This window comes from Anopheles gambiae, chromosome 3, assembly GCF_943734735.2.
Source record: "Anopheles gambiae chromosome 3, idAnoGambNW_F1_1, whole genome shotgun sequence".
NCBI lineage: Eukaryota > Metazoa > Arthropoda > Insecta > Diptera > Culicidae > Anopheles > Anopheles gambiae.
This window is the reverse complement of record NC_064602.1, coordinates 82,958,441-82,982,631: the sequence shown is the minus strand read 5'-3', so window position 1 is coordinate 82,982,631 and position 24,191 is coordinate 82,958,441. Positions and strand designations below refer to the sequence as shown.

Below are 24,191 nucleotides of genomic sequence, written 5' to 3'. Positions count from 1 at the left end.
GTCGTGGGCTAAACATGGGCTCGCAAAACGAAGAATGCTCGCAGGTTGTTCGCCTTTGAGCCGAAAGTTTTTCCATTTCGCCACGCTTCCCGGAAGGTTGCGCTGTCAGATGAAAGGTGACGCGGGTCTGGCCGCGAGAGTGGCATGACTTGCTTGACACGAAAGAAGAAATCTTTCCGTGCCCTTTGCTGATGGGGGTTTTTTTTTTTCGCGTTGCCATTGCCCCGGTCATCAGGTAATTGGTTTTGTTTTGTGAAAGGGTTGGCGTGTTTTTTTTGTGTGTTCCCAGTTATCAGGAACGGGATCAATCAAACGGGAAATTGTGCGAGTGCAGTCTGATTAAAAAAGATTTGCTCGGATCTTAAGCTGTATTGAGTAGGGATAAGATGTTTTTCTTGACCGGCAATACCATTAGGCTGCTGGGCCTATTCTTCCAAAAAGTTTTTTTTTTTTGACTTCTCATTTCCGTTGCTTTTTGTCTCCGAAGGTCAAGCTTAAATTAATTTAAATAATTCATGTTTATTCCTTTCTCGTAAATAGTTCAACCCTTTCTATATTGGCTAAACATCTATCCGTCAAAGAACTCCTTCAACCAATTAAGACAAATTTAAAAATCACAGCCATTACATTTTTAACAAACATGTTCTACAAGATTCGAGAAAATATTAACTACGGTTAGAAATGCAACATTACTAAAGAAACAATCATTTGAAGGTCTTGGCGATTATAATTAACGATCATGCTGTTAATGCTTTTACTCTTTCTCCTTCTGTAACAATAAAATTAATTTATGGCATTTTTTTCCCCCGTTTTGTTGATGGTTTAGTACACATCAACCAGTCATTAAATGTTTTTTTTTTTAATCGCACTGTAATGGCTGTTCTATTACGCTGCGTTGTTCTGTGAAAATGTCATTATGCTTATGTCCTTATCCAACAAGTAATAGGTTAAATATAAGGTTTTAATCGTTATAGTTAGCACTTTTGTAGATTTTAAAGCATTTGTATGTCACGAAAGTACACAAAAAGCTGGTTAATTGGAAAAAAAAAAACAAATAAACCTGAGAGATATTTTTGTTTTAATCGTAAACGTAAAAGATGTTTTTACCTTAAAATGTAATATACGGTTTAGCGAATTAACGAACACCTCGAAATAACGAACCATGCATCGAAATACAAATTAAAATATTGAAAGAGCTAAGCAAAGCTGTAAAGGATTTCAGTAAAACAACATCTAGTCAGCGAACTGGCTGCTTTGACAGTTCGACTTGATCTTCTTCTTCTTCTTCTTTGGCTCAACAACCGCTGTCGGTCATGGCCTGCCTATACTTCTTGTGGGTTTGGCTTTCAGTGACTAATTGATTTCCCCCCATAGCAGGATAGTCAATCCTACGTATGGCGGCACGGTCCATTTGGGGCTTGAACCCATGACGGGCATGTTTTTAAGTCGTACGAGTTGACGACTGTACTACGAGACCGGCCGTCAAGTTCAACTTGATATAGCGCGATAAAAGCTCCTCTAGAAATAGAGTATGCATTACAAAGCTAGCTGAAATCATCTATTTTGATTAAATACAGGGTTTATCTAGCCAATCCGGCATCGTCAAAGCGTTATCGGTCGCCGTATAATACTTTTTCGGGCGACATAAACCCGCAATTGGGCACTGTCATTTCTATTCGAGCCTTGTGAAGTATGAGTCGGGCAAAGTACAGAATGAAAGCGTCCCACTCTTGAAGGTGTCAAATCGGTAGCTCCGGTGTGTTTGATCCATCAAGTTGTTTAAAAATACATATTTTGCACGTTGTTTAACTTAGTATGTATTATTTTTAAATGTTAACCGAATTTAATTACCAAACATATTATATTTTTTTAAAATATAAAACCAAATTGCATTGCATGGGTTTGAATTAAAAAATTTAAATAAGGAATCTGAATCATTTTTGTATGTAATTTAACTTAAAAATAATGAATTTTCTTACATATCAGTTAAACTGCTTGCAAAAAAGTATTGTTTTACAACTAGAAAGCAAGAAAATATAAAGTAGGCCGCATTCATTCTGCACTATGCCCGATTAAAAAACCGTAAAAAAAAAACCTTTAACCGCGCGGCTACATGAGGTGAAATATACAGCGAAATGAACTATTTGACAGGCGAAATATCTGACGGATAAAGCATCACAGCAACCAGCTGATGTGCAATGAAAACAAATAACGTGCACAAAATCGTAACTAAATCCATTGAATAACTTCAATATCCAGTACTTCGTCAATTTTGAGTCAACAGTTCACAATTTCTTCCAATTAGGGAATGTTCTGCTTAAGAAGATATTATTTTTAAGTGATTTTCGAAAGCGGATGTTGTGTCTCCCCCAACCCTTTTGCTGTACCTGTCAGATATTTCGCCTGTCAAATAGTTCATTTCGCTGTATATTTCACCTCATGTAGCCGCGCGGTAATATTGAATGGCCAAAATCGCAGAATGTTTACACAAAGAATGGTGAAAACGCAACAAAACTATGTTTACCGAGTAAAAATACAAGCAATTCCTTTCAGACCACAATGCTTAAAACTCTGTGATGTTATTTAAATCCAAACAAATATCTTATAATTATGCAAACAATATTAAACTTGCAATTTGAACACTATTCTTAGAATGCGTTGCTATCTCATTGAATGAAAAGCGTTGAACAATTGAACGTGCCCTCGAGAAAAAGCACATTCTCTATGTTTATATTCATTTATTACTATTTTACCAAATTATAACTGCTTTTTCTGACCCGAAAACAAAATAAAACGAGCAACCCACACAACCAACTTGTAAAGACGGTCGGTACTGTACCACAGCATATTTGCTGATTGTTCGCTTCCAGTTTGCTTCTTACAACAAACACACAGCAAGCAACCTAAATCTCTATTTTATCAGTACTTCTAGTCAGTTATTTTCGACCCTCCCACCGTCCCTTATCAAAGACCAATTTTCCCGTGAGGGGCGCCAAAAAATTGTACCCAAAAGTAGGTCATGTGAACGTTTTCGCCAGGGTGGGACCGCCTCCCAGGGCTAACATGTCGTTTGTCCTGACAGTTATACGGTCCCTGAGTTGGTGTACGGTATGGGGCTCGTTACCCTGCACCACCCGTACTCTCCGTCCCAAAGTCAACGAAATCCCTTACCCCGTCGACCCAATCACTTACTCTCCGCTGTTTTTTTCCATTTCCACCAATCCACAGGCATTATGGCTGGCTCGAACCGTTCCGGCGATTTGGCGGACGCACAAAAAAGTATTCCCATCGGTACGATTGGTGCCATCGTGACGACCTCGACCGTGTATCTGTCGTGCGTGCTGCTGTTTGCCGGCACCGTCGACAACCTACTGCTGCGTGACAAGTAAGTGACGGATCAGCGTTCGTTGTTGCGTTAACTTTTGATGCAGATGTCTCACACTGTCTCCCTCTCGCTCTTTCTCTCTCTCACAGGTTCGGACAGTCCATCGGTGGCAAGCTGGTGGTCGCGAACATGGCCTGGCCCAATCAGTGGGTTATCCTGATCGGCTCCTTCCTGTCCACGCTCGGTGCCGGGCTGCAGAGCTTGACCGGCGCACCGCGACTGCTGCAGGCCATCGCGAAGGACGGTATCATCCCGTTCCTGGAACCGTTCGCCGTCTCGTCCAAGCGCGGCGAGCCGACGCGTGCCCTCATCCTGACGCTGCTCATCTGCCAGTGCGGCATCCTGCTCGGCAACGTCGATCTGCTCGCACCGCTCCTGTCCATGTTCTTCCTGATGTGCTACGGCTTCGTCAATCTGGCCTGCGCCCTGCAGACGCTGCTGCGCACACCGAACTGGCGGCCGCGCTTCAAGTACTACCACTGGTAAGGCGCAATCATTTGGAACAACTGCACCTAGAGCTCGTGCTAAAATCGCCTTTTCCCTTCCCACACCCGCAGGTGCTTGTCGCTGATTGGGCTGACGCTCTGCATTTCCATCATGTTCATGACCTCGTGGTACTTTGCGCTGATTGCGATGGGAATGGCCGTGCTGATCTACAAGTACATCGAGTACCGTGGGTAAGTTTACGCTGTGTCACGGGCACATTACATCACACCGGACTTTGATAAAAATTCTGTTCTATTGTACCCGTGTGCTCACTCCTCCATTCCCAAACAGTGCCGAGAAGGAATGGGGTGACGGTATCCGTGGTATCGCCCTGTCCGCCGCCCGCTACTCGCTGCTCCGCCTGGAGGAGGGCCCGCCGCACACGAAGAACTGGCGCCCGCAGATCCTGATGCTGGCCAAGCTGAACGACGACTTTACGCCCAAGTACCGCAAGCTGTTCTCGTTCGTCTCGCAGCTGAAGGCGGGCAAGGGTTTGGCCGTGGTCGTGTCGCTCATACCGGGCGATTTTACGCGGCGGGCGGGCGAGGCGGCCGCCGCCAAGCAAGCGCTGCGCAAGGTCATGGACGACGAGAAGGTGAAGGGCTTCTGCGACGTGCTGGTGGCTTCGAACATTGCCGATGGACTCTCACACGCGTAAGTGGTTGCGGGATGGCGGGAACTGGCGTAATTCTCACAGCATCTTTTGCACTTCTTCCTCCGCATTCTGGGCGCCCGGGGTAATTAATGGGAAACAATCTTGCCAAAACTAAGCGAAATCAAATATTCATCACAATCCAACCTGTTATAGGTTGGCCAACATGGAAGCACGGTGCAAACAGTTCGCTTTCTCTCTCTCTCTCACCCGGAGCTCTAGCCGGCATCGTTCCGAAGCATGCCGGACCTTGCAAACCCACACACACACAGACACAGCCAGAACTCCACAAGAACGCACCATAATTTCTATCATATTTTATCAATTTCTCATATTTTCCCATCACTAAGCCCGGGCATTATCTTTTCCCTGCCGTGGAAGGAAGGTCCGTGCATTTGATGTAGCCCTCAGGCTACGGAGCACACCGGACTCTGCTGGAGCGTCTGTGTGTTAGCTGCAATCAATTTCCCGTTCAAGGTTTGGATCCTTCTCGCCTTGCCCTCCCGGGTGAATTCTCCATCCACAAAACCCCCCTGAGGCTCTCCGCGCGCACAAGAAATACGGCCCAGATGGGACCGATAAATAAAAGGGGCAACTTTTTGCCGACAGACTCCGATTTTCTTCTTCCCGTTTTCCCCTCTTTTGGTACAGGTGAAACGGACCTCTACTGGTTCACCTTTGTGTGGTTGAATAATCGGTTTCTGAACCCTTGCCAGAAGAAAGGCTTTCGCTGTTATCAGGCCGGGTGCATCGGGGTGCTTGGAAATGAAATTAATACATTTTAAATCAATGTCTCAGTTCTCTCCCGGCTGCGGAGGAAGGTGCAACAGTCAATGGATGTTAATTAACACTCCAATGATGATAGGAATGATAGGATTTAGTGTAAGCATTTATCGGCAAATGGATGATAAACTTTTGGATGACGGGAAGGCTTTCACTTTGGAGATATACATAGCCATACTGCTGACTGGATGTCTGCTGGGCAATTGCTTTCTTTAACTTATTTATGACTGCTTGAACGTTAAAACGTATCCCGGTGCGCATTAAAGCTAATGATGAAATGAATATTCTACGAGCGAAACTACTGCACGATAAACAACCCCGTCCTGATGGGGTGTTTGCTTGATTACGATTCCTTGCGCCACACGATACGAGTGCTTTTCCGAATCAACTCACACTCGCCCCCGCACACAAACATTGCACATGATTTATTTATAAGACTCGGTGGATCATTGGCATTTTCTTATCTTTTACTTGGTGCAACAAAAAAACAACAACACAAACCACAGTGTGCAAACCATTGGGCTCGGTGGCATGAAGCCGAACACGGTCATCATCGGCTGGCCGTACGGTTGGCGTCAGAGCGAGGACGATCGCACCTGGCACGTGTTCCTGCAAACGGTGCGCCACGTTAGTGCCGCCCGGATGGCGCTGCTCGTCCCGAAGGGCATCAACTTCTTCCCGGCCATCGGCGATAAGGTGGGGTGGTGGCTGCACCTCTAACGCCCGTACATCTGCCCGCTAACGCGTCACCCCTTTTCTTTCTCCGAAACCCCTGCAGATTGCTGGAAACATTGACATCTGGTGGATCGTGCACGACGGCGGGCTGCTGATGCTGCTGCCGTTCCTGCTGAAGCAACACCGCTCGTGGAAGAACTGCAAGATGCGCATCTTCACCGTCGCCCAGATGGAGGACAACTCCATCCAGATAAAGAAGGATCTGAAGATGTTCCTGTACCATCTGCGTATCGAGGCGGAAGTGGAGGTCGTTGAAATGGTAAGTCGAGCTCGCCGGAAATGGTGCAAATGTAAAACGAAGTGTTGTTGATTATTTAGAAACCACTGTTACTACACTTTGTCTTAGTTTGTCTTAGTTATTGAGATCATAAACTGTTTAAAATTGAGCACTTGTGTACATTAAAGCGGTCGTTTTACACAGGGAGTTTGTTATTCACATTCAAATTAAACATGCATTTATCATTTATCATGTTACATCAGCTCGAATACAGGGGTTTCCGATTCAGTTTTCTATGTTAACCACATTTTTCATTGCATGCGAGATGGTTTTTCAACTGCTGTCAAACGTTGTATTTGCATAAGAATGATATTTCAGTTCTTTCTCATGATTTTCAACACGTTCAAAGTTGGATTGAGAGTTTGATTTTGTTATGTGTTGAAAATCATGTGTAAGAAATGAAATTATATTGTGATGTCATTGTATTGACATAGGATAGCTGTTGAAAAACATCTTGCAGGCGATAAATAATGATTTACACATGCTAATGTGACTTGAAACCCCCTGTAAGTGTACCAACAGTCTCAGATACAATGAAACCTTGTGAGAAGAAAATATCTGCCCAAGGTAAAATGAATGCCTTCCGCTCAAGAAGTTTCACTTAATCGACAATAAGTTTCACAAATGTCCTTTTCAACCTTTTATGACTTGATGCTTTTAAAAATACTAATTATAAACGATTAATGACGATTGAGTTAGAAATCATTTTTGCTTCAGTAGTATTCACTTAATCGAAGTCGAATTCGTTTCAATGTAGATTTTCTCCCAATATGACACTTTTTCGTATTCCCGTAACCAAGTGATGATGAACATAGATGATGAATCTGTGATATTACGCCGCAATGAAACCGTAATAACGCTATCAGGCTCAAAAGATGTGAAAAACATGTCACAGGGTTTGTCAGAGGTTCTAATATCGTGCCAAAAGTATCACTACATGCGAAAAGGAGTTAAAAAAGTGCCAACATTGAGGCCCTTCACGATTCTAGTCAGCTTTTTGTATGGAGTTTGACAGTTGGAGGATGAAATCATGTAAACACTCCATACAAAACCACACACAAAACTAGCCTGCGATTTTCAGTCTAGATTATTCTAGCCTCAAAGCTAGAATTAGATTCGAGTACCTGCTCGAAAAAATGACAAAACAAGGTGATGTTTACATTTATCCCACGGTGCATTAAAGATATAAGATAGTGAAATCAAAGTGTATGTAGACCATGGTGGTGGTAGCTTGACGAGTACACAAAACATTCTTAAAATCTTCATTCAGAAGCAGAAGCGATAAAAATCAGCCTTCTAAATACATAAACCTTGGAATAAGCCTACCTGTATACTATACCCACTTTGATAGCTGCTCGAAAACTGCTATACAATGCAAACAGCTGACATCGAACAGCGATCTAAAAACGGAAAGGGGGCCATTATCAGAACTGCTGAAAACCCCAACTCTTATTTAGTTCATTACTTTTTTTCATACCAAATTGCTGGTTTCTGTCAGCAAAAGTCATATAGCAGACATTCCTATGGTTTTAATTTTTTCAAATGTATACTCCATATGCCTCAAGGTTACGAGCATTGGATCTAGAACATGGAAACAGCTCAACATGCCGTTTGCTATTAAAAAATTAATAACCTTCCATCCACCGATCATGTCTTGAACAGCTGCTTTGCATCATAAACACATATCTGGAGAAACCGTTGCACCCTCTCTAGAGTAAACCCTTTCTCTTTGGTTTCGATTTCTGAAATGCCTGCCAGCCCCCCTCGCTGTCCCTCGCTGTTAAACAGCAACATTCCCAAACCGTGCCCAATTCTTCACACATCGTTCGACCCGGAAACAAATCCATCCGCCCGAAATCGGTGGTTTTCCCTTTATTCAAAGCAATCAAATCACCCCCGGGGCCGGGGGGGGGGGGGTGAACCTTAAAACCTTCTCTCGCCCTCCGAACGGCTTCATTATAAAATGGCGCTTTAAACGTTTTATGTCTCTATACTTTATGGCGCTTTCCCGTGCCGGGCACGGAAAGGATACCTCAACAATCCATGCCTTGGGGAAGCGTTTGCGTATCCGCCCGAACCGGTCCTGTTGTTTGTTTTACTGCTCGGGCAAGATTTCTCTCCCCTGAGCAGCAGCGATTCGTGTTTGTATTATTATTTTCCGCCTCGGCTGCCGCCCACGGCTTTCCCCCTTGTGTGTTGAGTTTTCGCTTCTCCCATTGTGTACGATCTCATTCGCTACAATGCGTCGAGTTGTTCGTGTTCTTTTCATTTGTAAATACACTCACAAACACACACACAAACACAAACACACATACACACTCACACACAACATTTTTCGCACAAATATGGCGAGTGGCAACAACTTTGTTCCTTATTTTTCTTTTGCTGTTTTCTCGTCTCCTCATAGCTCCCTTCTGCTGTTACCCTATCGTGTGCTGTTTTGCGCAGAAAAGGGGCAACCGGTTCACTTAGGACATAGCAATTCTTTTGAATGTTGTTATTTTTACTTTGCCAAATGCTTTCTCTGTACTTCTTCTGCTTGTTTCTGGTTGTTTGTGTATTTGTTTGCTCTATGCAAGCTTCCTTAAATCGATTCGTAGCTTTGCGCGAAACGTCGACTCGGTACTCCGTAGGCAAACCGTAGCCAATTCGTAGATCCCTGCCCTACAGAGGCAGAGGGTTGACTGCGAGCGTTGTTTAAAGATAATTTATTTGTTTCACTCTTTTGTATTTACTCACGTACGTGACCTCTTGCTTCAGCCGATTCCTGTTGGCTGTCTATCCTTTCCCTACCCTTCTTGGACTTGTTTTACTGAGACCACTTTTTTCTTTCGCATCGCTGCCTGCAGAAAGTGTGTGCGTTTGTGTGTCGGGTACGATTAAAACGCGCCCAAGCGTATTTATCTGGTCAGAGCATTGGGGCAGCTTGTAGCCGATCCTTCGCCGTGATCCGGCGCGGTGAGCTGAGTTTCTGCTTTCCATCTGAATGTGTGTTTTGAATCGGTAAAACTAGCACAAGCCTGGGCTACTGGCCGGGCCACGGGAAAAGTGAAACAAGCTTTCATAAATAATGCCTCACCTGCCGTAAATCATCGCATTCCGTATCATTCGGATGGAAACTTCACAGGCGTGTTCGTGGACTGATTTTGACCTTTTTTTGTTGTTGTATGTGTGTCCGAGATCCCTTAGATATACTAGTACACCTTTAAATCATTCTAATGTGTTTTGCCTACTTTCCCTAACTGGCCGCCTACGAGTATGGAGATTAATTTGGAAATGGTATCCGGTTAAGGTCAAATGGTGTTTTTTTTTTTATAGCGAAACTGAATGAAAAGGTACCTTTTTCACAATTCAAAAACACATTCAGAAACATGTGTATAATGTAAATGCATGGAACGGCACCCTTTTTTATGGTGTATGTAAACTTTTTGCCAGATCAATACAGTTTAGAGACCGGGAACGCAAAAAGCAAATCGCTGATTTCTAGCATTTTTAAATAGCAGCATATAATAAAAAAGTCTTATTTCGTTTGTTTTGTAAGTTTCTTTTCATGTATTTGATAAACTTACTGTAACTTATCGTAACTTAGAGACCGGGAACGCATTTAACAATTGAAATAATTTCCTCATCCTGGTCATGGCACCAAATCCTATATTCAAGAGTTTGGAGTTTATTACAGTTTTTATGGGGCAATGTCCTTCAAAATGTTAAGCATTATTGAGTATTCCCTTCCAATTGATAAACCGTAAGATTAAACATTACAACAGGCAGGTTATTTTAATATATCAGTTGAAAAGTCAATCATAAAATGCTACCCAAAAAGATAAATTCACTTTTTTTATATTTACCATATGGGTATTAGAAAGATTCTTCACAAAACTGATGACGAGCTAAATTTTACTCACATCCTTCACTTATTCGCACGAATGCATATAAGATGCCCAGACAGCACACCATAAACACCCTTAGCACACACACCCCCCGAACAGATTTCACACCCCATTTGGATCGTTCAAGCGATCGAAAAACGGTATAAAATATGTTTTCATTACAATTCACATGCATCGGTTCGGACGGACGTGGGCTGCCGCGCGTTCCGATCATCAAACGCAATACTGTGAAGATTGCAAATTATATACATTTCGCTTATGGCATGCTCCGGCGCCAGCACCGTCTGGTGGAATTGAGCTGATTTGACTCGATTTTCATGTCTGCTTCATTTTTTTTATCTTCTTTTCCCTTTTTCACTATCTCCCACCAGATGGATAGCGATATCTCGGCGTACACCTACGAGCGGACGCTTATGATGGAGCAGCGCAACCAGATGCTGAGAAAACTTCGTTTGAACAAGCGCGAAAAGGAGAACGTGGTAAGTAATTTGGTGGTGGAAAGGGGGAAAACGGTGCTGGTTTCATCCTTACTGCTTTCAATGGGTGGTGCCTGCCATTCCAATGGGTGGTGCTGGTGGTGGTGATGGAAAATGATGCGAAAAAAATCGGGATACAACTGCTTGATATTTTACGCTGAAACTAAAAAAACATGGCCGTACGTGACCGATACTTCGGGTCGTGGTGGGGTTGAATTACACCGACGGAAGAAGGAAAATAAAAACTCTCCACCTATTCGTTGAGCCAGCAATGAACAAAGTTTATAGAGTTGCAAAATTGATCAAAAAAGATGGCGATTCCGTTACGGCACTGCCGGTGTGCGAACGATTGTTATGCGTCGCCCGCCAACCCAGGCACTTCCTTCCGGTGGAGGCGCCCAGTGGTTTATAATTAATTTTGGGAATTAGGTAAAATGATTCCAACACACCGTTACACAACTAAAAAAAATATTGGAGAGATATAATGCTTTCAAAACGGTACCAAAAAAAACCCATATCCAATTATGTGGGCAATTTACCTGCAATACGTAAAGCTTAAAACGAGCTCGCCCTTTTGCATGCGTCTGCTACCCAGCCCCCGCAAAATTGTTCGTAAATGTGCAGGAAAAACTCAAACTAAACAAACCTCTTTTTCTTCTCTCTTTCTTATATCTACCCTTCGATCGACTAAAAACCACGCAACCACCTTTAACCAAAAATTGAAACATTTATCTTTACACCGTACGATTCGGGTCTCGCTTCGTTCGTAAACGCTCTGCCCCACCAAACGATAACCAACGTAATCGATTCGACACCCGTCCAAATGTCTAATCACAACCAAACACTCAAACAAACAAACAACACACACACACGCGCCCCCTTTAAACTGTATAAACAAAACCACAACCATCCCTTACATTCACACTCTTGCGTGCATATAAACAATGTTTTTGAAAAAAAAACCCCTCAAGGTGGATAACATGGTGGAGTTCACTCAGGCCACCGCTAACGGAGAGGATCGAACACCGCTGGTAATGACGATGAGCGTGATGCAGATGACGAATAGCGATAGTGTTGTTTTTTTTTTGTCTTTCCATTTTTTATTCTATTTTGTTACCTTTCTTTCGGTTCACTGACCTTGATTGCTGTTGACTTGCTGCAGTTGTTCTGTTTCCCCCCACTGTTATTGTTGTTACCGGCTAGAACTAGAACTTTCCAGTGTTGTTTAATTGTTTTTTTCTTCGACAGTTTCGTTTTCTTTCGCTGCTTTGCGCTGTGTACTTTAAATAATCGTCTATTAAGTTTGAAATCATTCATAGCCTTCTGCTGTTCATTTTTCACATTTAGCTGTCATTCAGCAAAACATTCTAGCATTTTTTTTTTAATTATAGCAATTATTCTCATGTACAATATCATATTATGAAATCTTTTTAAAGCTTCTTGCAGCAACATTCAATGTCTATTTAATCTAGTCCTTTTTCACTTTCATCTCATCTCCTCGTCATCTCATCTACCAAAAGGATCGCGCTCTGATTAAAGCATGTTTGTTCTGCTTGCTCGGTCCATTTTCCAATTGGTGTTAGTTAGTTGGAACAAATGAATCAAATCAGTTTTCTGTTTACCATTCGAATCGGAATCCATACATTAGCAGTCAATAAGAAATGATTGTTTTTTTTCATTAAAAAATCAACATGTATACATTTCCAATTGGATATATATGTACGAAATCAAAATTACCACCAACTCATTTAGAACAATAATCACTCCATTCATACTTGATGTGCATTATAACATACCATATCATCGCAACCGTTCATGCCCACACGTAAATTCACACGCACATGCACTCATGAAATGCTCTTGAAAAGGGCGCCATCTGCATCATCATCATCAATTATTTCCCCTTCATCTCTGTGATGATTATACCTCGACGCAAATATTGATCATCGTCAGCACATAAATCTTTTGCTAATTCTTGCTAGCACGTTGATAGAGCTACGATTTTATGAGTGTGCGTGTCAGTGTGTCCGCGTGTGCATTTTGCGCGTTTTGTATGCAAATTTTCACCCCTCCAATTTTGCTGTTCGTTCGTTGTTTATCGTGCTAATTTTATTGTTGCAAACTGTTCACTTTCTAAACTGTCGATCGTTTTGTTTGACTAACAGGTTCTAATTTGTGTTGGTTTTTGTAAGCCGGTAAAATCACCACCCACACATGCATGTGTTTGATGCAGCAAAACATGGTGCCTACAACACAAAACGATGTTAACAAACGATCTGTGGTTTAGAAAGGCTGTTAAGTTTGGTTTTGATTATTTTCTATTGAAGATTCTTGTTTTCTTCGCTCTTCGGCTTTACAAAATTCCTCCACAAGCGACTAATACTTGACTACTGGTTCTCTTTTTCTCTCCCCTGTCTGGGTCGGCATAATCTCTTCCTTCCTTTCTCCTGCGGAACAAAACAACGCCGGGGTATTTTAGGTACAAGCCATCGTTGACCATCATCATCACAATGACAACAATACCAAGACCGCGTCCAAGGTTCGGTTCGCTGATCCATCCGAGAACAAAGAGGCCGGAAGCGAGGAAGCCGACCGGGAGGAAAAGAATGAGGTACAGCTGGTGCAACAATTTTACGGCACTTTTACCCCTTTTTTCAGGCTTCTCTAACCAAACCTTTCGTTTTTTTTATGTTTGCTATCCTCTACGCCCTTCTGCCAGACTGAATCCGAAAAGGACAAGGACACCAAAGAAGCCACCGATAGCGACAAGGAAGCGGCCGGTGCCGAAAAGCTGGCCAACAATGTGTCCGTCTCGCCCGTCAAGGATAAGAAGGCCGGCGGCGATGCAGCGAAGGCGGCGGACGACGTGAAGTCTGCCTTCAAACCGTAAGTGACGGCTACCGGCGTACCGTAGCGCGTCAAAAACTCGTTGTACACAAAATATGCTCACCGGTACTGTTCGGGTTTTTTTTTCCTTCTCGGTTCTACCACATACGCAACAGGGACGAGGGCAACGTCAGACGGATGCACACGGCTGTGAAACTGAACGAGGTTATAGTGAACAAATCGCACGATGCTCAACTGGTCATACTCAATCTGCCCGGCCCACCGAAGGAAACGTACATGGAGCGGGAAAGCAACTGTATCCTTTTTTGCAAATTTGTTATTTCAAGTTTTGTTATTTTTCTCAAATCTCCATTAATTGGACGTGCTAGGTGGACATTTTTCATAAAACCATGCTACTTAAGACCGTTGACATGCCATTGCAGGGTTTTCCAAGTCACTTTCCAATGTAAACATTGTTATTCACCGCTTACAAGATGTTGATTCACCTCAATCTGATATTTAATTTCTATCACAATAATTTGGAATTTCTTCAGAATGATTTTCAACACTACTCAAGCTTGATTGAGATTGACAGTTCTTTGTTATGGCTTGAAACTGAAATTTCAATTTGAAACAAATAAACCTTTTGACAGCAGTTGAAAAACATCTTGGAAGCGGTGAATAACAATGTTTAAATTGGAAAACCTTGTATCTTCTTCTTCTTCTTTCTTCTTTGGCTCAACAACCGTTGTCGGTCAAGTCCTGCCTGTACCACTTATGGGCTTGGTTTTCAGTGACTAATTGATTTCCCCCCATAGCAGGATAGTCAGTCCTACGTATGGCGGCATGGTCTATTTGGGGATTGAACCCATAACGGGCATGTTGTTTAGTCGTACGAGTTGATGACTGTACTACGAGACCGGCTTAGGAAAACCTTGTATAAAACTACTAAAACTTGTTGATTGGTTATATGCAGACGAACCTTTTTTTGCTCGACGTAATGATCTTCAGGTTATTTACTTGAGCAGTTTTAAAGCTTTTAATAATTTTTCTAGCTTTTAATAATTACCGAGTGTTGTTTCTCGTATCGCACAATTAGAAGAGAGTTTATTTCACGGAATTCATTTATACTTATAAACTAATCGATCGTGCCCGAAAGCTTTAAACTTAACGAATAACCTTCGTGTCTCGTTAAAAATGACCCAATTGACAGGGCTTCCGTGCCTGTGCCTGAACACAGGGTGTTCCGTGTCGATTTTCAATGTCTACAACATTTTTTTATTGATTGCCACATGTTTTTCAACAGCCGTGAAATGTTGTATTTTCATCAGTATATTGTTCCAGTTCTTTCGCATCATTTTCAACACGTCTCAATCTGGATTGAGATTGACAGTTCCATGTGGTGTGTTGAAAATCATGTGTAGGAACTGAAATTGTATTGTGATGTCAATGCAATATGAAATATCTGTTGAAAAACATCTTGCAAGCAATGAAAAATGTTGTTAACATTCTAAATTGACTCCACGAAACATTAAAATAAGAGTCAATTTGCTTAAAGTATGGCAGATTTAGACTGGAAAACATACATTTCAATCAATTTGTACAGGGAAAAAAAGAAACATTTACCATTTTCATCATTTTGAAATTTCCGTAGTATGACTATTTACTTTCTATTTGGCCATTAATGCATTTCATCGGTTGGATTGCGTGTAGTAATTTGTGCAATTTGGAAAATAACGTATCCTAATTCGATGAGTTCATGGTGCATTAAAATCCAGAAATAGACTCTACAGGGTTTACCAAGTCACTTTCGAATATGCACATAATTATTCACCACTTTCAAGATGTTTTTCAACAGCCATGTCAAATGGTGTATTTGCCTCAAAATGAAATATCAGTTTCAACACATGATTTTCAACACATAACAAACAACTGTTAAACTCATTCCAGCTTGAGTACTGTTGAAAATCATGCTGAAAAAATTAAAAATTATTGTGATGGAAATGAAATGTCAGATCGATGTGGAGCAACATTTTGCACGCGGTGAATGACAATGTTTATCATCCAACTGACACGGAGTCCGGCGAATCATTCTACAGTAGTATTCTCTTGAAGCAGTGAAATGAAACAAAAAAATTGACTGATAAACTTCCTTACTAACTATGACTATCAACGAACCAACTCCTACATTTCCATTTAAATTCCAATATACTGCAACCTGTCAAAATCGTGTCCATCCTTAACTCATAACACCCCAAACTACAGATATGGAATTCCTGGAGGTTCTTACCGAAGGTCTCGAGCGTGTGCTGATGGTGCGAGGCGGCGGACGGGAAGTCATCACGATCTACTCTTAAATCGCTATCGCGCCTGCCGACAAAACCACACTGATCGTACGTACGGGTGAGTGTGTATGTGTGTGAGTGACACACACACACATCTCGCCAAGAACAACATCAACAACAACAACGGGCAGCAAACGCTTCGTCCAGTTTTCCAGCCCGCTTTCCGCAAGGACACGTTTCGAGGGGGGGGGGAGGGCGGGTCTATGCGTAACCGATATTACGAACTCATCCATCGAGGCCATCGTATTTTAGCTGTAAGAATGTAAACGCCCTTCTTCCCATCTCCCAATGAATACGCGAATGTACCAACATACACAAACAAACACACATACATACACAACGTAATGGAAGCAGCTCTCGAAACCGAAACCAAAAAGAGGAAGGAAAAAAACAAGCTCGATCAAATCGATGGGTGTCTGGGAGATCGCCCACAAGCAAGGCTAGCTTTTCGAATAGAAGAAAACCCGTAGTATGTTAAGGCGTTATTAAGTGTCGTGTGCGGTTCGGGTTTTGTGCCATTGGAACGGCTCTATCTTTTTACACTACTGGTGTTGAGTGCTGGGGTGCTTGGGGTGGGGAGGGCTTGGAAGGGGGATACGAAAATGTGTGTGTGTGTGTGTGTGTTTTGGTCTAGTTAATGCCGATAGGCTGAAAGGTACCCCGCTCGTCGGTGTTTGTGTTGTGTACGTTGAATTTGCTAGTTTTAGTCACGAGAACATCGTCGCATTCAAAACCACCGAAATCGTATGTGGACAGAAGAGCGCATAGAGATCCTCAACAATTTGTTTTTCATTAAAGTCTTTATGATTTATTTTCCAATTAGCTCCAATCATTCCCCATCCCATGAAAACAAATACACACAAAAAGGCACTGGCGTATCGATAGCTCGATCGTTTACCGAATTTGTCGAATACGAATACAGTTCGAAAACGGATGTGCTGTGGCCGGTACAAAGTACAAACCCCTCCTCTCCAGAAAAAACACACACACACACACTAAAAGCGCCCTGCTGTGCATTACATGACAAGGCATCCGATTGCATCCCATGCCTGACTTCCCTCGAACCCGGTAAATTCGATGTGATAAGTTCAACACAACATTTAACTGTATTAAGCTCTGCGCGGGAGAGGACGGGGCTGACGGAAGTGCTCTCGTCACACACAACTGGAGACAGCTGGTCAGTTTAAATTTCCCACACAAGCAATAGACAGTGGTGAGAATGTGATGCGTTGCATTGTTTCTGTGTGTATCCCAACCCCCCTCCCGAACAAGGTAAACACAACAAAAAAAAACACCCCAAACTGTTGCAGTATAGTAGAACTCTTACGTGCCTATAGTCTGTTAACAACTCGAACCGAACGCAACGCGCGGACATGGAAAACAAAAGTATTTGAGTGAAAGATATAAAAAAGGAAGGAAAAACAAAGAAGAGCAGTGCAACAAAAAAAGAAGTACGAAATACGCCGTAACACAACACACACACACACCTAAATACGCAGAGCTAATATTTCCAAAACACGATACCAAAACAGAAAGACTTTGCCAACAAAAACAAAAAACAAAAACTGGCGGAAAAGCGAAGATGCAAACGAAACAAGGCAAATTAGGTAAACCCCGTGGAGGTAAACCCCTCCACACCAACCAGCGGATGCCAGCCTATTGATTCGGTTTTTTTTCCGTCCCAGTGTATTTGTGTTTTCGTTGCGCCGTTTAGTTTGTCTGCTTTACTAAAAACTAAGTAATTTGTTCGAATTTTTAGCTTTTATTTTTATATGTTTTTTTGTTTTCTTTTTTTGTTGTTTTTATCACTGAATGAGTTATAGATTTACTTTCACTTGATCGCAGTAATCGGAGCGGTTTATCGATTGTGAAACGGGTTGTGTTTTTGTTTTCTTTTACTTTGTTTTATTCGAAAGAAATGTATATTTTATTAGTTTACTTCTCAGGTAAGTGAGTGTTTTTGGTTTTTGGTTTTGTTCGCCGTAATACTTTATCATTTTTGCATCCATTTATTTATCTATTTCAATGTCTATTTCTTTACTGTAGCAAATGGACACATGAAGCGTACATTAAAAAAATAAATAAAGTCAAAACGGATTTAATCGGTGAGTGAATGACATACCAAAATTCCTCGGCCTACTATAACAAACCCACGTACTACAACAAAACAACAACAAACTCGCACACACATACACACACACAGAACGAATAGTACTGAGAGAAGAAGAAGCAAAGCAAACAAGTAAAATGAGTACAACCAAGTCTACTACTACCGTTCAACCAACGAACGAACCTTCACTCACCTTCATTGGCAAAGCTGAAACGGAAAAAAAAACAAAAAAAAAACACGATAAAATGCAGTCTTTTGCGTACCATAGATTTATTAGCAAGTAGACACGTCGTGACGTAATACGCAACACCGTAAACACAATATAAAAGTATAAAGCATTTAAGCTCACAGCACAGCAGCGTAACACAAAAAGGGAAAAAGAAACACAAAACGGTCGATCGATGAGTACATGTTGAGCCCTTCGAACGCGACATTTACTAAACAATAACAACAAAACAAACAAAGAAATGATATTAACATATTTAAGACTGTGTTTTTATGTTGATTTTTTGTGTCTCCGTTTATTACGTACATATATACCATACATTATGGAAGTAGGTATAAAAAAAAAACAAAACATAAACATGAACAAGTACGCGTGCGTGTTATGTGTGTGTTGTGGAAGAAAGAGAACACAAAACGAAGCGAAAGCGTAAAGGAAGGAGTAGAAAGAAAAATAGCCAAATCTCCCACCATGCTGAACAAACAAACAAAACACAAAAAAAAAAACAAACAAATGTCAAATGGCGGTGGGCTTAGTGGGCAACAAATTACAACACTTAACATTTACCACGTTTTGCGAATATATTACAAACAAAACAAAACAAAACAAAACAAACAAAAGAAAGCATACTTATAATGATATAAACAGTAACGCATATAGTTGTAAGACATCGGCGTGGGGCATCGATCGACTCTGAAAGCAAAACCAGCAAAACCGGAACATTGAAGAACAACAGCAACAGCAGAAAAAAACAATAATATACAAAAGTTGAAAACTTCTTTAACTTTCATATACACACTCACACACCATAAAGAGCATATGCATACATTATACGATCTCTAGGATACTTACTTGCCGGTATGGTTGATGGCTGCAGCAGAAGCGAAATGGTAAAACAAACAAAACAACCCAAACAAACAAAGGAACGTACAGTAATTAAGCATTAAGATAACAACTATTAGAAGTGATTAATGGATAGCAGTAGTAAAATTGAAACGGTACAAGCAAACGGGTTTACACTTTTCCTTTTAGATTTATTCGTGTTACTCTTATTAGCATTCTTTTTCGTTTGATTTTTGTTTGTTTTACTTTTTCTTCTTTTTTCTCGATCGATTTTATCTTTCTTTTGTGTTTTATTGTTTCTTCATTGTCTTTTTTATTTCATTTTTAAATTTTTCATATTTGTATCTTTTTTCTTCGTATTAGTTTTTTTCTATAATCTCTTTTAAGCAAATGACAAAAGTATATAATTCCCCCCTGTATGCTGTACCGTAGTAGATTGTAATTCTATGAAATTGATTACTTCTAAAACTAAATTTAAACAAACAAAAAAAAACTCTTCCCGCACTGTCGTGCGATTGTAACGATCGTGCGACAGTGTGACAGAGGAAGGGCAAGGACACACTCATGAAATTAACATAATTTTATTGCATAGGTTCATTTTCGGAGCAGGAGAGCGGTGTAGGAGGGTAAAGTGAGTCAAATGAGAGAGAGTGTGTGTTCGAATTACCAAGGACATTCCTTGGGAAATTGGAAATGGCACAGGACATACAAAGAAAAACGAATGGTTCGGTAAGGTGAACACGGAGTGTGATGGGCAAGCGACGAAAATGACCTTTATCTAATATGTAAGAAGTAAGAAAACCCCCCTAGTAACGAGAAGTAATAATGTTGTGTGCGTTAGGGAGCCAAAAACAAAACTCAAACACGCAAAATGGTTAATGAAAAACAGAGCAAAACTTACGAAAGCAAAGCAAAGCACACAGAAAAACATTGCTCCCGTTTTTTTAGATAATTGTAACTGTTTACATTAATACTAGCCCAGGTAGTAGTAAATTTTACCCTCTCTCTCTCTCACACACACTCTTTCTCTACAGTCACACATACAGTCACAAAACGTACAGAAACGATCCTGTCGTCGCAGCGCCGTCTGTTCGCTTCACGACAGGACGCACGGAACATAATATCCCCGAACAGGCAATCATGAAGAAACAAAAGTGTATAGTAGAAAAGATAAGCAAGCGACTACTTAACAAAAGAGAAACTGGCAAAAGGAGGGACAAGAGAGGGAGGGACACAACAACAACAACAAAAACTAACAAAAAAAAATCCAAACTATTCCTACCGTGCAAACGTGCTGGCCGAGTGGTGCGTTGTTGAAGGGTTCGAAGGAAATTCGCCAATCGCTTGAAGAAACGTTTTAAAGGCAAAAAAAAGAAAGCGTTGCTCCCAACGGAAGATCAAACACCTTTTTTTTCTTAGTTTGATTGGAAAGGGGAAACAAATGAAACGAAAGCACTTAAGAAGCAGCAGCTAATTTCTTAACCCCGAAAACGGCAAGCCTATCACGACCCGCTGCGTACGTGCCGGATGGAACAGTTTATAGCTCATTTACTGTGAAACAAAAGAACAAAACCATTTACATCAAATTATAAAGTCTAGAGCGGAGAGCCGAGAGCCACAGAACAGGAGCAGAGTAAAGAAAATGGAAAGGAAAAATGGAAAGTAACGTAACAAAATTCACACATAAAAAGGTAAGAAACGTGGTAGCCTAGTGTGTAGAGTGGTAAGGAAAACACACACACAAAACAAAACACAAAAACTAATAACAATCGATCGTGTAGATTGGTTGAAGTGTGTGTGTGTGGCGAAGAAGTGCTATTTAATATTATACATACATATACATATATATACATATAGGTTAATGTGTCTAGAGTCTATCCATTTCAGCAAACCCACTTACCCAATGAGGCTAGAGATGTTCGAAGAAAGATTAAAAAACAGCAGAGAAGAAAATATGAATCAAACAAAGTAGAAAATTAAACAAACATACACAACCAGGTACGCTACAAACACAACTATTACACACACACACAGACACACAAGATGAAGGTGGAAACTTTGGGCTAAATCTGCAACGCATTCCATTAACCCATTTCCTCCTCACATTCAAACACATTTCACCCTCTCGAGAGTATATTACACTCGAATTTGCGAACTGTATCGTTGTTTTTTCTTGACTATTTGTAACGAAAAACCCCCCCCACTAGGCAGAGCCGAACAAATGGCCAACGAACGGGGACGATTGGCGTGCCATTCGCAACTATTTATCCTACCATCCCTTTCTATCTAACCACATTTAACAATTACTCGAAGCAAAAAGCGCTCTATCTCGCTCTCTCTATCTCTTTAATACCCGTTTTTTATAATGAAATGAGATGAAACCAAAACTCCACACAAATACACTCACACAATCCTTATCCAAGTTTGCAATTGAAACCCAAAAAAAACGGAGGCTAACCTACATAAAAGGTACACACACAACAGCCCCGACTTTTAACCACCAACTGTATCCACTATATAACGAAAGTGAAGTAGGAAACCCCACTCGCGCCCATCTATTGCTTGCATCTATCACAGGTGGGAAGGTGTGAACTGTTGATTGGCAGCAGCGGAACGGCATTTTATGGCATTTTTGCTGACAAATTTGGGGTTGAAGCTATATGTCGCCCCCGGTACTAATCAGCGTTTAACACCAACCTTTTTATTTCATTTCGAGTCAGCGAACCGAGCGAAACAATAAACTCTTTTTCCCGAACAAACATACACACACACACAAACACTCGTAAAAGTATGACATAGAAAAACACAAGAAAAAAACTACAACATAAGAAACTGTACGAAATCTCTTAAAGCAATAACTCATAGTTAAAACGTTGACCGATGCGAATGCAAAAGCACGTGAACTAGAAGAAGAAAAAGAAGAAGAAGACGAAGAAAAAGAAGAAGAAGAAGAAGAAGAAGAAGAAGAAGAAGAAGAAGAAGAAGAAGAAGAAGAAGAAGAAGAAGAAGAAGAAGAAGAAGAAGAAGAAGAAGAAGAAGAAGAAGAAGAAGAAGAAGAAGAAGAAGAAGAAGAAGAAGAAGAAGAAGAAGAAGCAAAACAAAAGAAACACAATGATTTAATGAACAAAGACGAGGAAAGAGAAAAAGGAAGAGAGAAGAAATGAATCAAAAGAAACAGATGGATAAAAGGGAAAGAGAAGTCTTCTGCCGCATGCGAGTCTATGCTTAGCTGATATTAAGCAACATCGATGGGCTGATATTAAGCAAGTAGTAGTGCTAGCAATTACTGCTCTTACCAAAACAAACATTAAAGGTAAAAATAAGAAAGAAAAACAAACCGAAAAGGAAGCGAACCCGCTAATTATATATGGCCGAAACTAACTTGCACTCTCTCCTTAGAGCACACAGACACAGACACAAAACTACAACAAAACAACAAAAGAAAATGGTGAAAATGATAAAGTCAAATTATAGTAGTAGGTTTTAGAACGCGCGCCGACAGATGTTGAGCATACCGAACAAAACATCAGAACAAACCAAAGTAAGGAAAGGCAAGCGACAGAAACAGCGTGTATTGAAAGATACAAAGAAAGAGAGTAAGAAAGAGAGAGAAAGATGCGAAGGAAAAAAAATGCCGACAAAGCGTGTACGCGCCCTGAAACACAATTAGAAACGGAGCAAAGAGTTCGATGTTCAAATCGTGGGACGGATAGCGTCCGTCCCGCCTTCCCCACCCCCCTCGGCAATACAAAAGGGAGCGTCCATTGAATGATACTTTTTTCGCTTGTGGTTTTGTGAAATGCTTGTTCGTATTGCTATTTTCTCTTATGCTTTGTGTTGCATACACATTCTTTTATGTTTTTCACCTTACTTTTAAGTTTTCCTATCTAAGCTTTGTAACTCTCTTGTTAGTTTTTTTTTTTTCATTTAAAATTTTTACGCATTACGTTTCCTATTAACCTATTTCGTTTTTTTTTTGTTTCTGCCTACTGTTTGTCCCTCCCCGCACGTATAGTAGTGAATGTTGTGGCCAAATCACTGCCGATTTTGTAACTCGGTTTCTGCGACTCATTTCAAGAAAAAATGCTTTTCTAAATAACAAAACAAAACAATTCGCCAATTTGGAACACAGACGCTTCTGGTAGAAGAGGAGAAGAGCAGCAATTTATTTCCCTCTCGATACGAACGAGCTACAAAAGTACATTGTTGGCTGTACAATCACATGTTAGAGGGGCGGCAAACAAACAGCAAACAAACGCGGTGTCTAGTAGCGCGTTCTTTCTACTTACATCTCAATGTTAGAGCAGCAAGAGTACCGTTCTAGTTGCACCTAGGTAAGACCAGTAGCTGACCAGTGTGTAGGGTGTGTAGTCGCGTGCAGCTACAGTAGCAGAAAGCAGTATCGGCCCCCATATTTGCCAAACAGCGCCCATATCGCAAAACACGAAAATTGAAGCGAGAAACCCCATCTGAAATGGATGGACATTTGTTTAACCCTTTTTTGTCCGCTTTGTACCGTTTCGTTATGCTCTTTTGTCTTAGTTGTGTTCCACCATCACCAAACGATTAGTAGCGTGTTCAGTTCTTTAAATTACATTAAAGAAACCGGTAATCAAAAAAAACATGGAAACCAAACCTGAGCTAAAATGCAAAGCGAAGACCTTCAGTAACGATACAAAACAAAAATAAACTCACACACCAGACTTCATGCGTAGTTGTATAATTGTTATTATCATCGAGTCTAACTTGAAAAGTGGATAGGAAATTATTATATTTAACAAAAAGGAATAGTTCCAGCAGAAAAAACTTCCGCGCGAAAAACTCTCCCCACTCTCTCTCTCCCTTCCCCTCACTACTCATAAGATGAGTTTGACACCTTGTTCCCGGTTCCCGGAAGCTGGTGGAAAAAAAGGGGAAGCGAAGCAGAATCAATGCGTAGCATATATGAACAGAGATATAATTATTTAACTAATATTACGAATAATACGCCTAGCCTAGCCATGCACTTTGTTGTTGTTATGAATAATGTATAATGAAGTAATTGTGTCGATTGAGATTGTACACTAATTGATTTGATATATTTATTGGGAAATGCTGTGCAGATTTTATTTTTTCTACTACAACTATTACGAAGATAACGGATGGCCCGCGTGTGCCATG

The 24,191-nt window shown here is 41.0% G+C and overlaps 1 protein-coding gene across 8 annotated transcripts in view; it reads left to right on the top strand.

The window, feature by feature from the left end:
* Positions 1-19,917, top strand: part of LOC1278350 (solute carrier family 12 member 4) — a 157,105-nt gene extending 137,188 nt beyond the window's left edge. For 6 of the 8 annotated variants that reach the window (XM_061653677.1, XM_061653670.1, XM_061653673.1 and 3 more), the window contains 12 exons: positions 3,229-3,385; positions 3,475-3,867; positions 3,943-4,062; positions 4,163-4,525; positions 5,813-6,002; positions 6,085-6,300; positions 10,580-10,687; positions 11,656-11,715; positions 13,164-13,295; positions 13,404-13,570; positions 13,687-13,826; positions 15,776-19,917. In XM_061653677.1, the coding sequence (XP_061509661.1) occupies positions 3,229-3,385; positions 3,475-3,867; positions 3,943-4,062; positions 4,163-4,525; positions 5,813-6,002; positions 6,085-6,300; positions 10,580-10,687; positions 11,656-11,715; positions 13,164-13,295; positions 13,404-13,570; positions 13,687-13,826; positions 15,776-15,867 (2,138 nt within the window). In that variant the 3' untranslated portion in view covers positions 15,868-19,917. The remainder of the gene's footprint in view (positions 1-3,228; positions 3,386-3,474; positions 3,868-3,942; positions 4,063-4,162; positions 4,526-5,812; positions 6,003-6,084; positions 6,301-10,579; positions 10,688-11,655; positions 11,716-13,163; positions 13,296-13,403; positions 13,571-13,686; positions 13,827-15,775) is intronic. The other 2 variants (XM_061653678.1, XM_061653676.1) reach the window with 1 other exon arrangement.
* Positions 19,918-24,191: the final 4,274 nt, after the last annotated feature.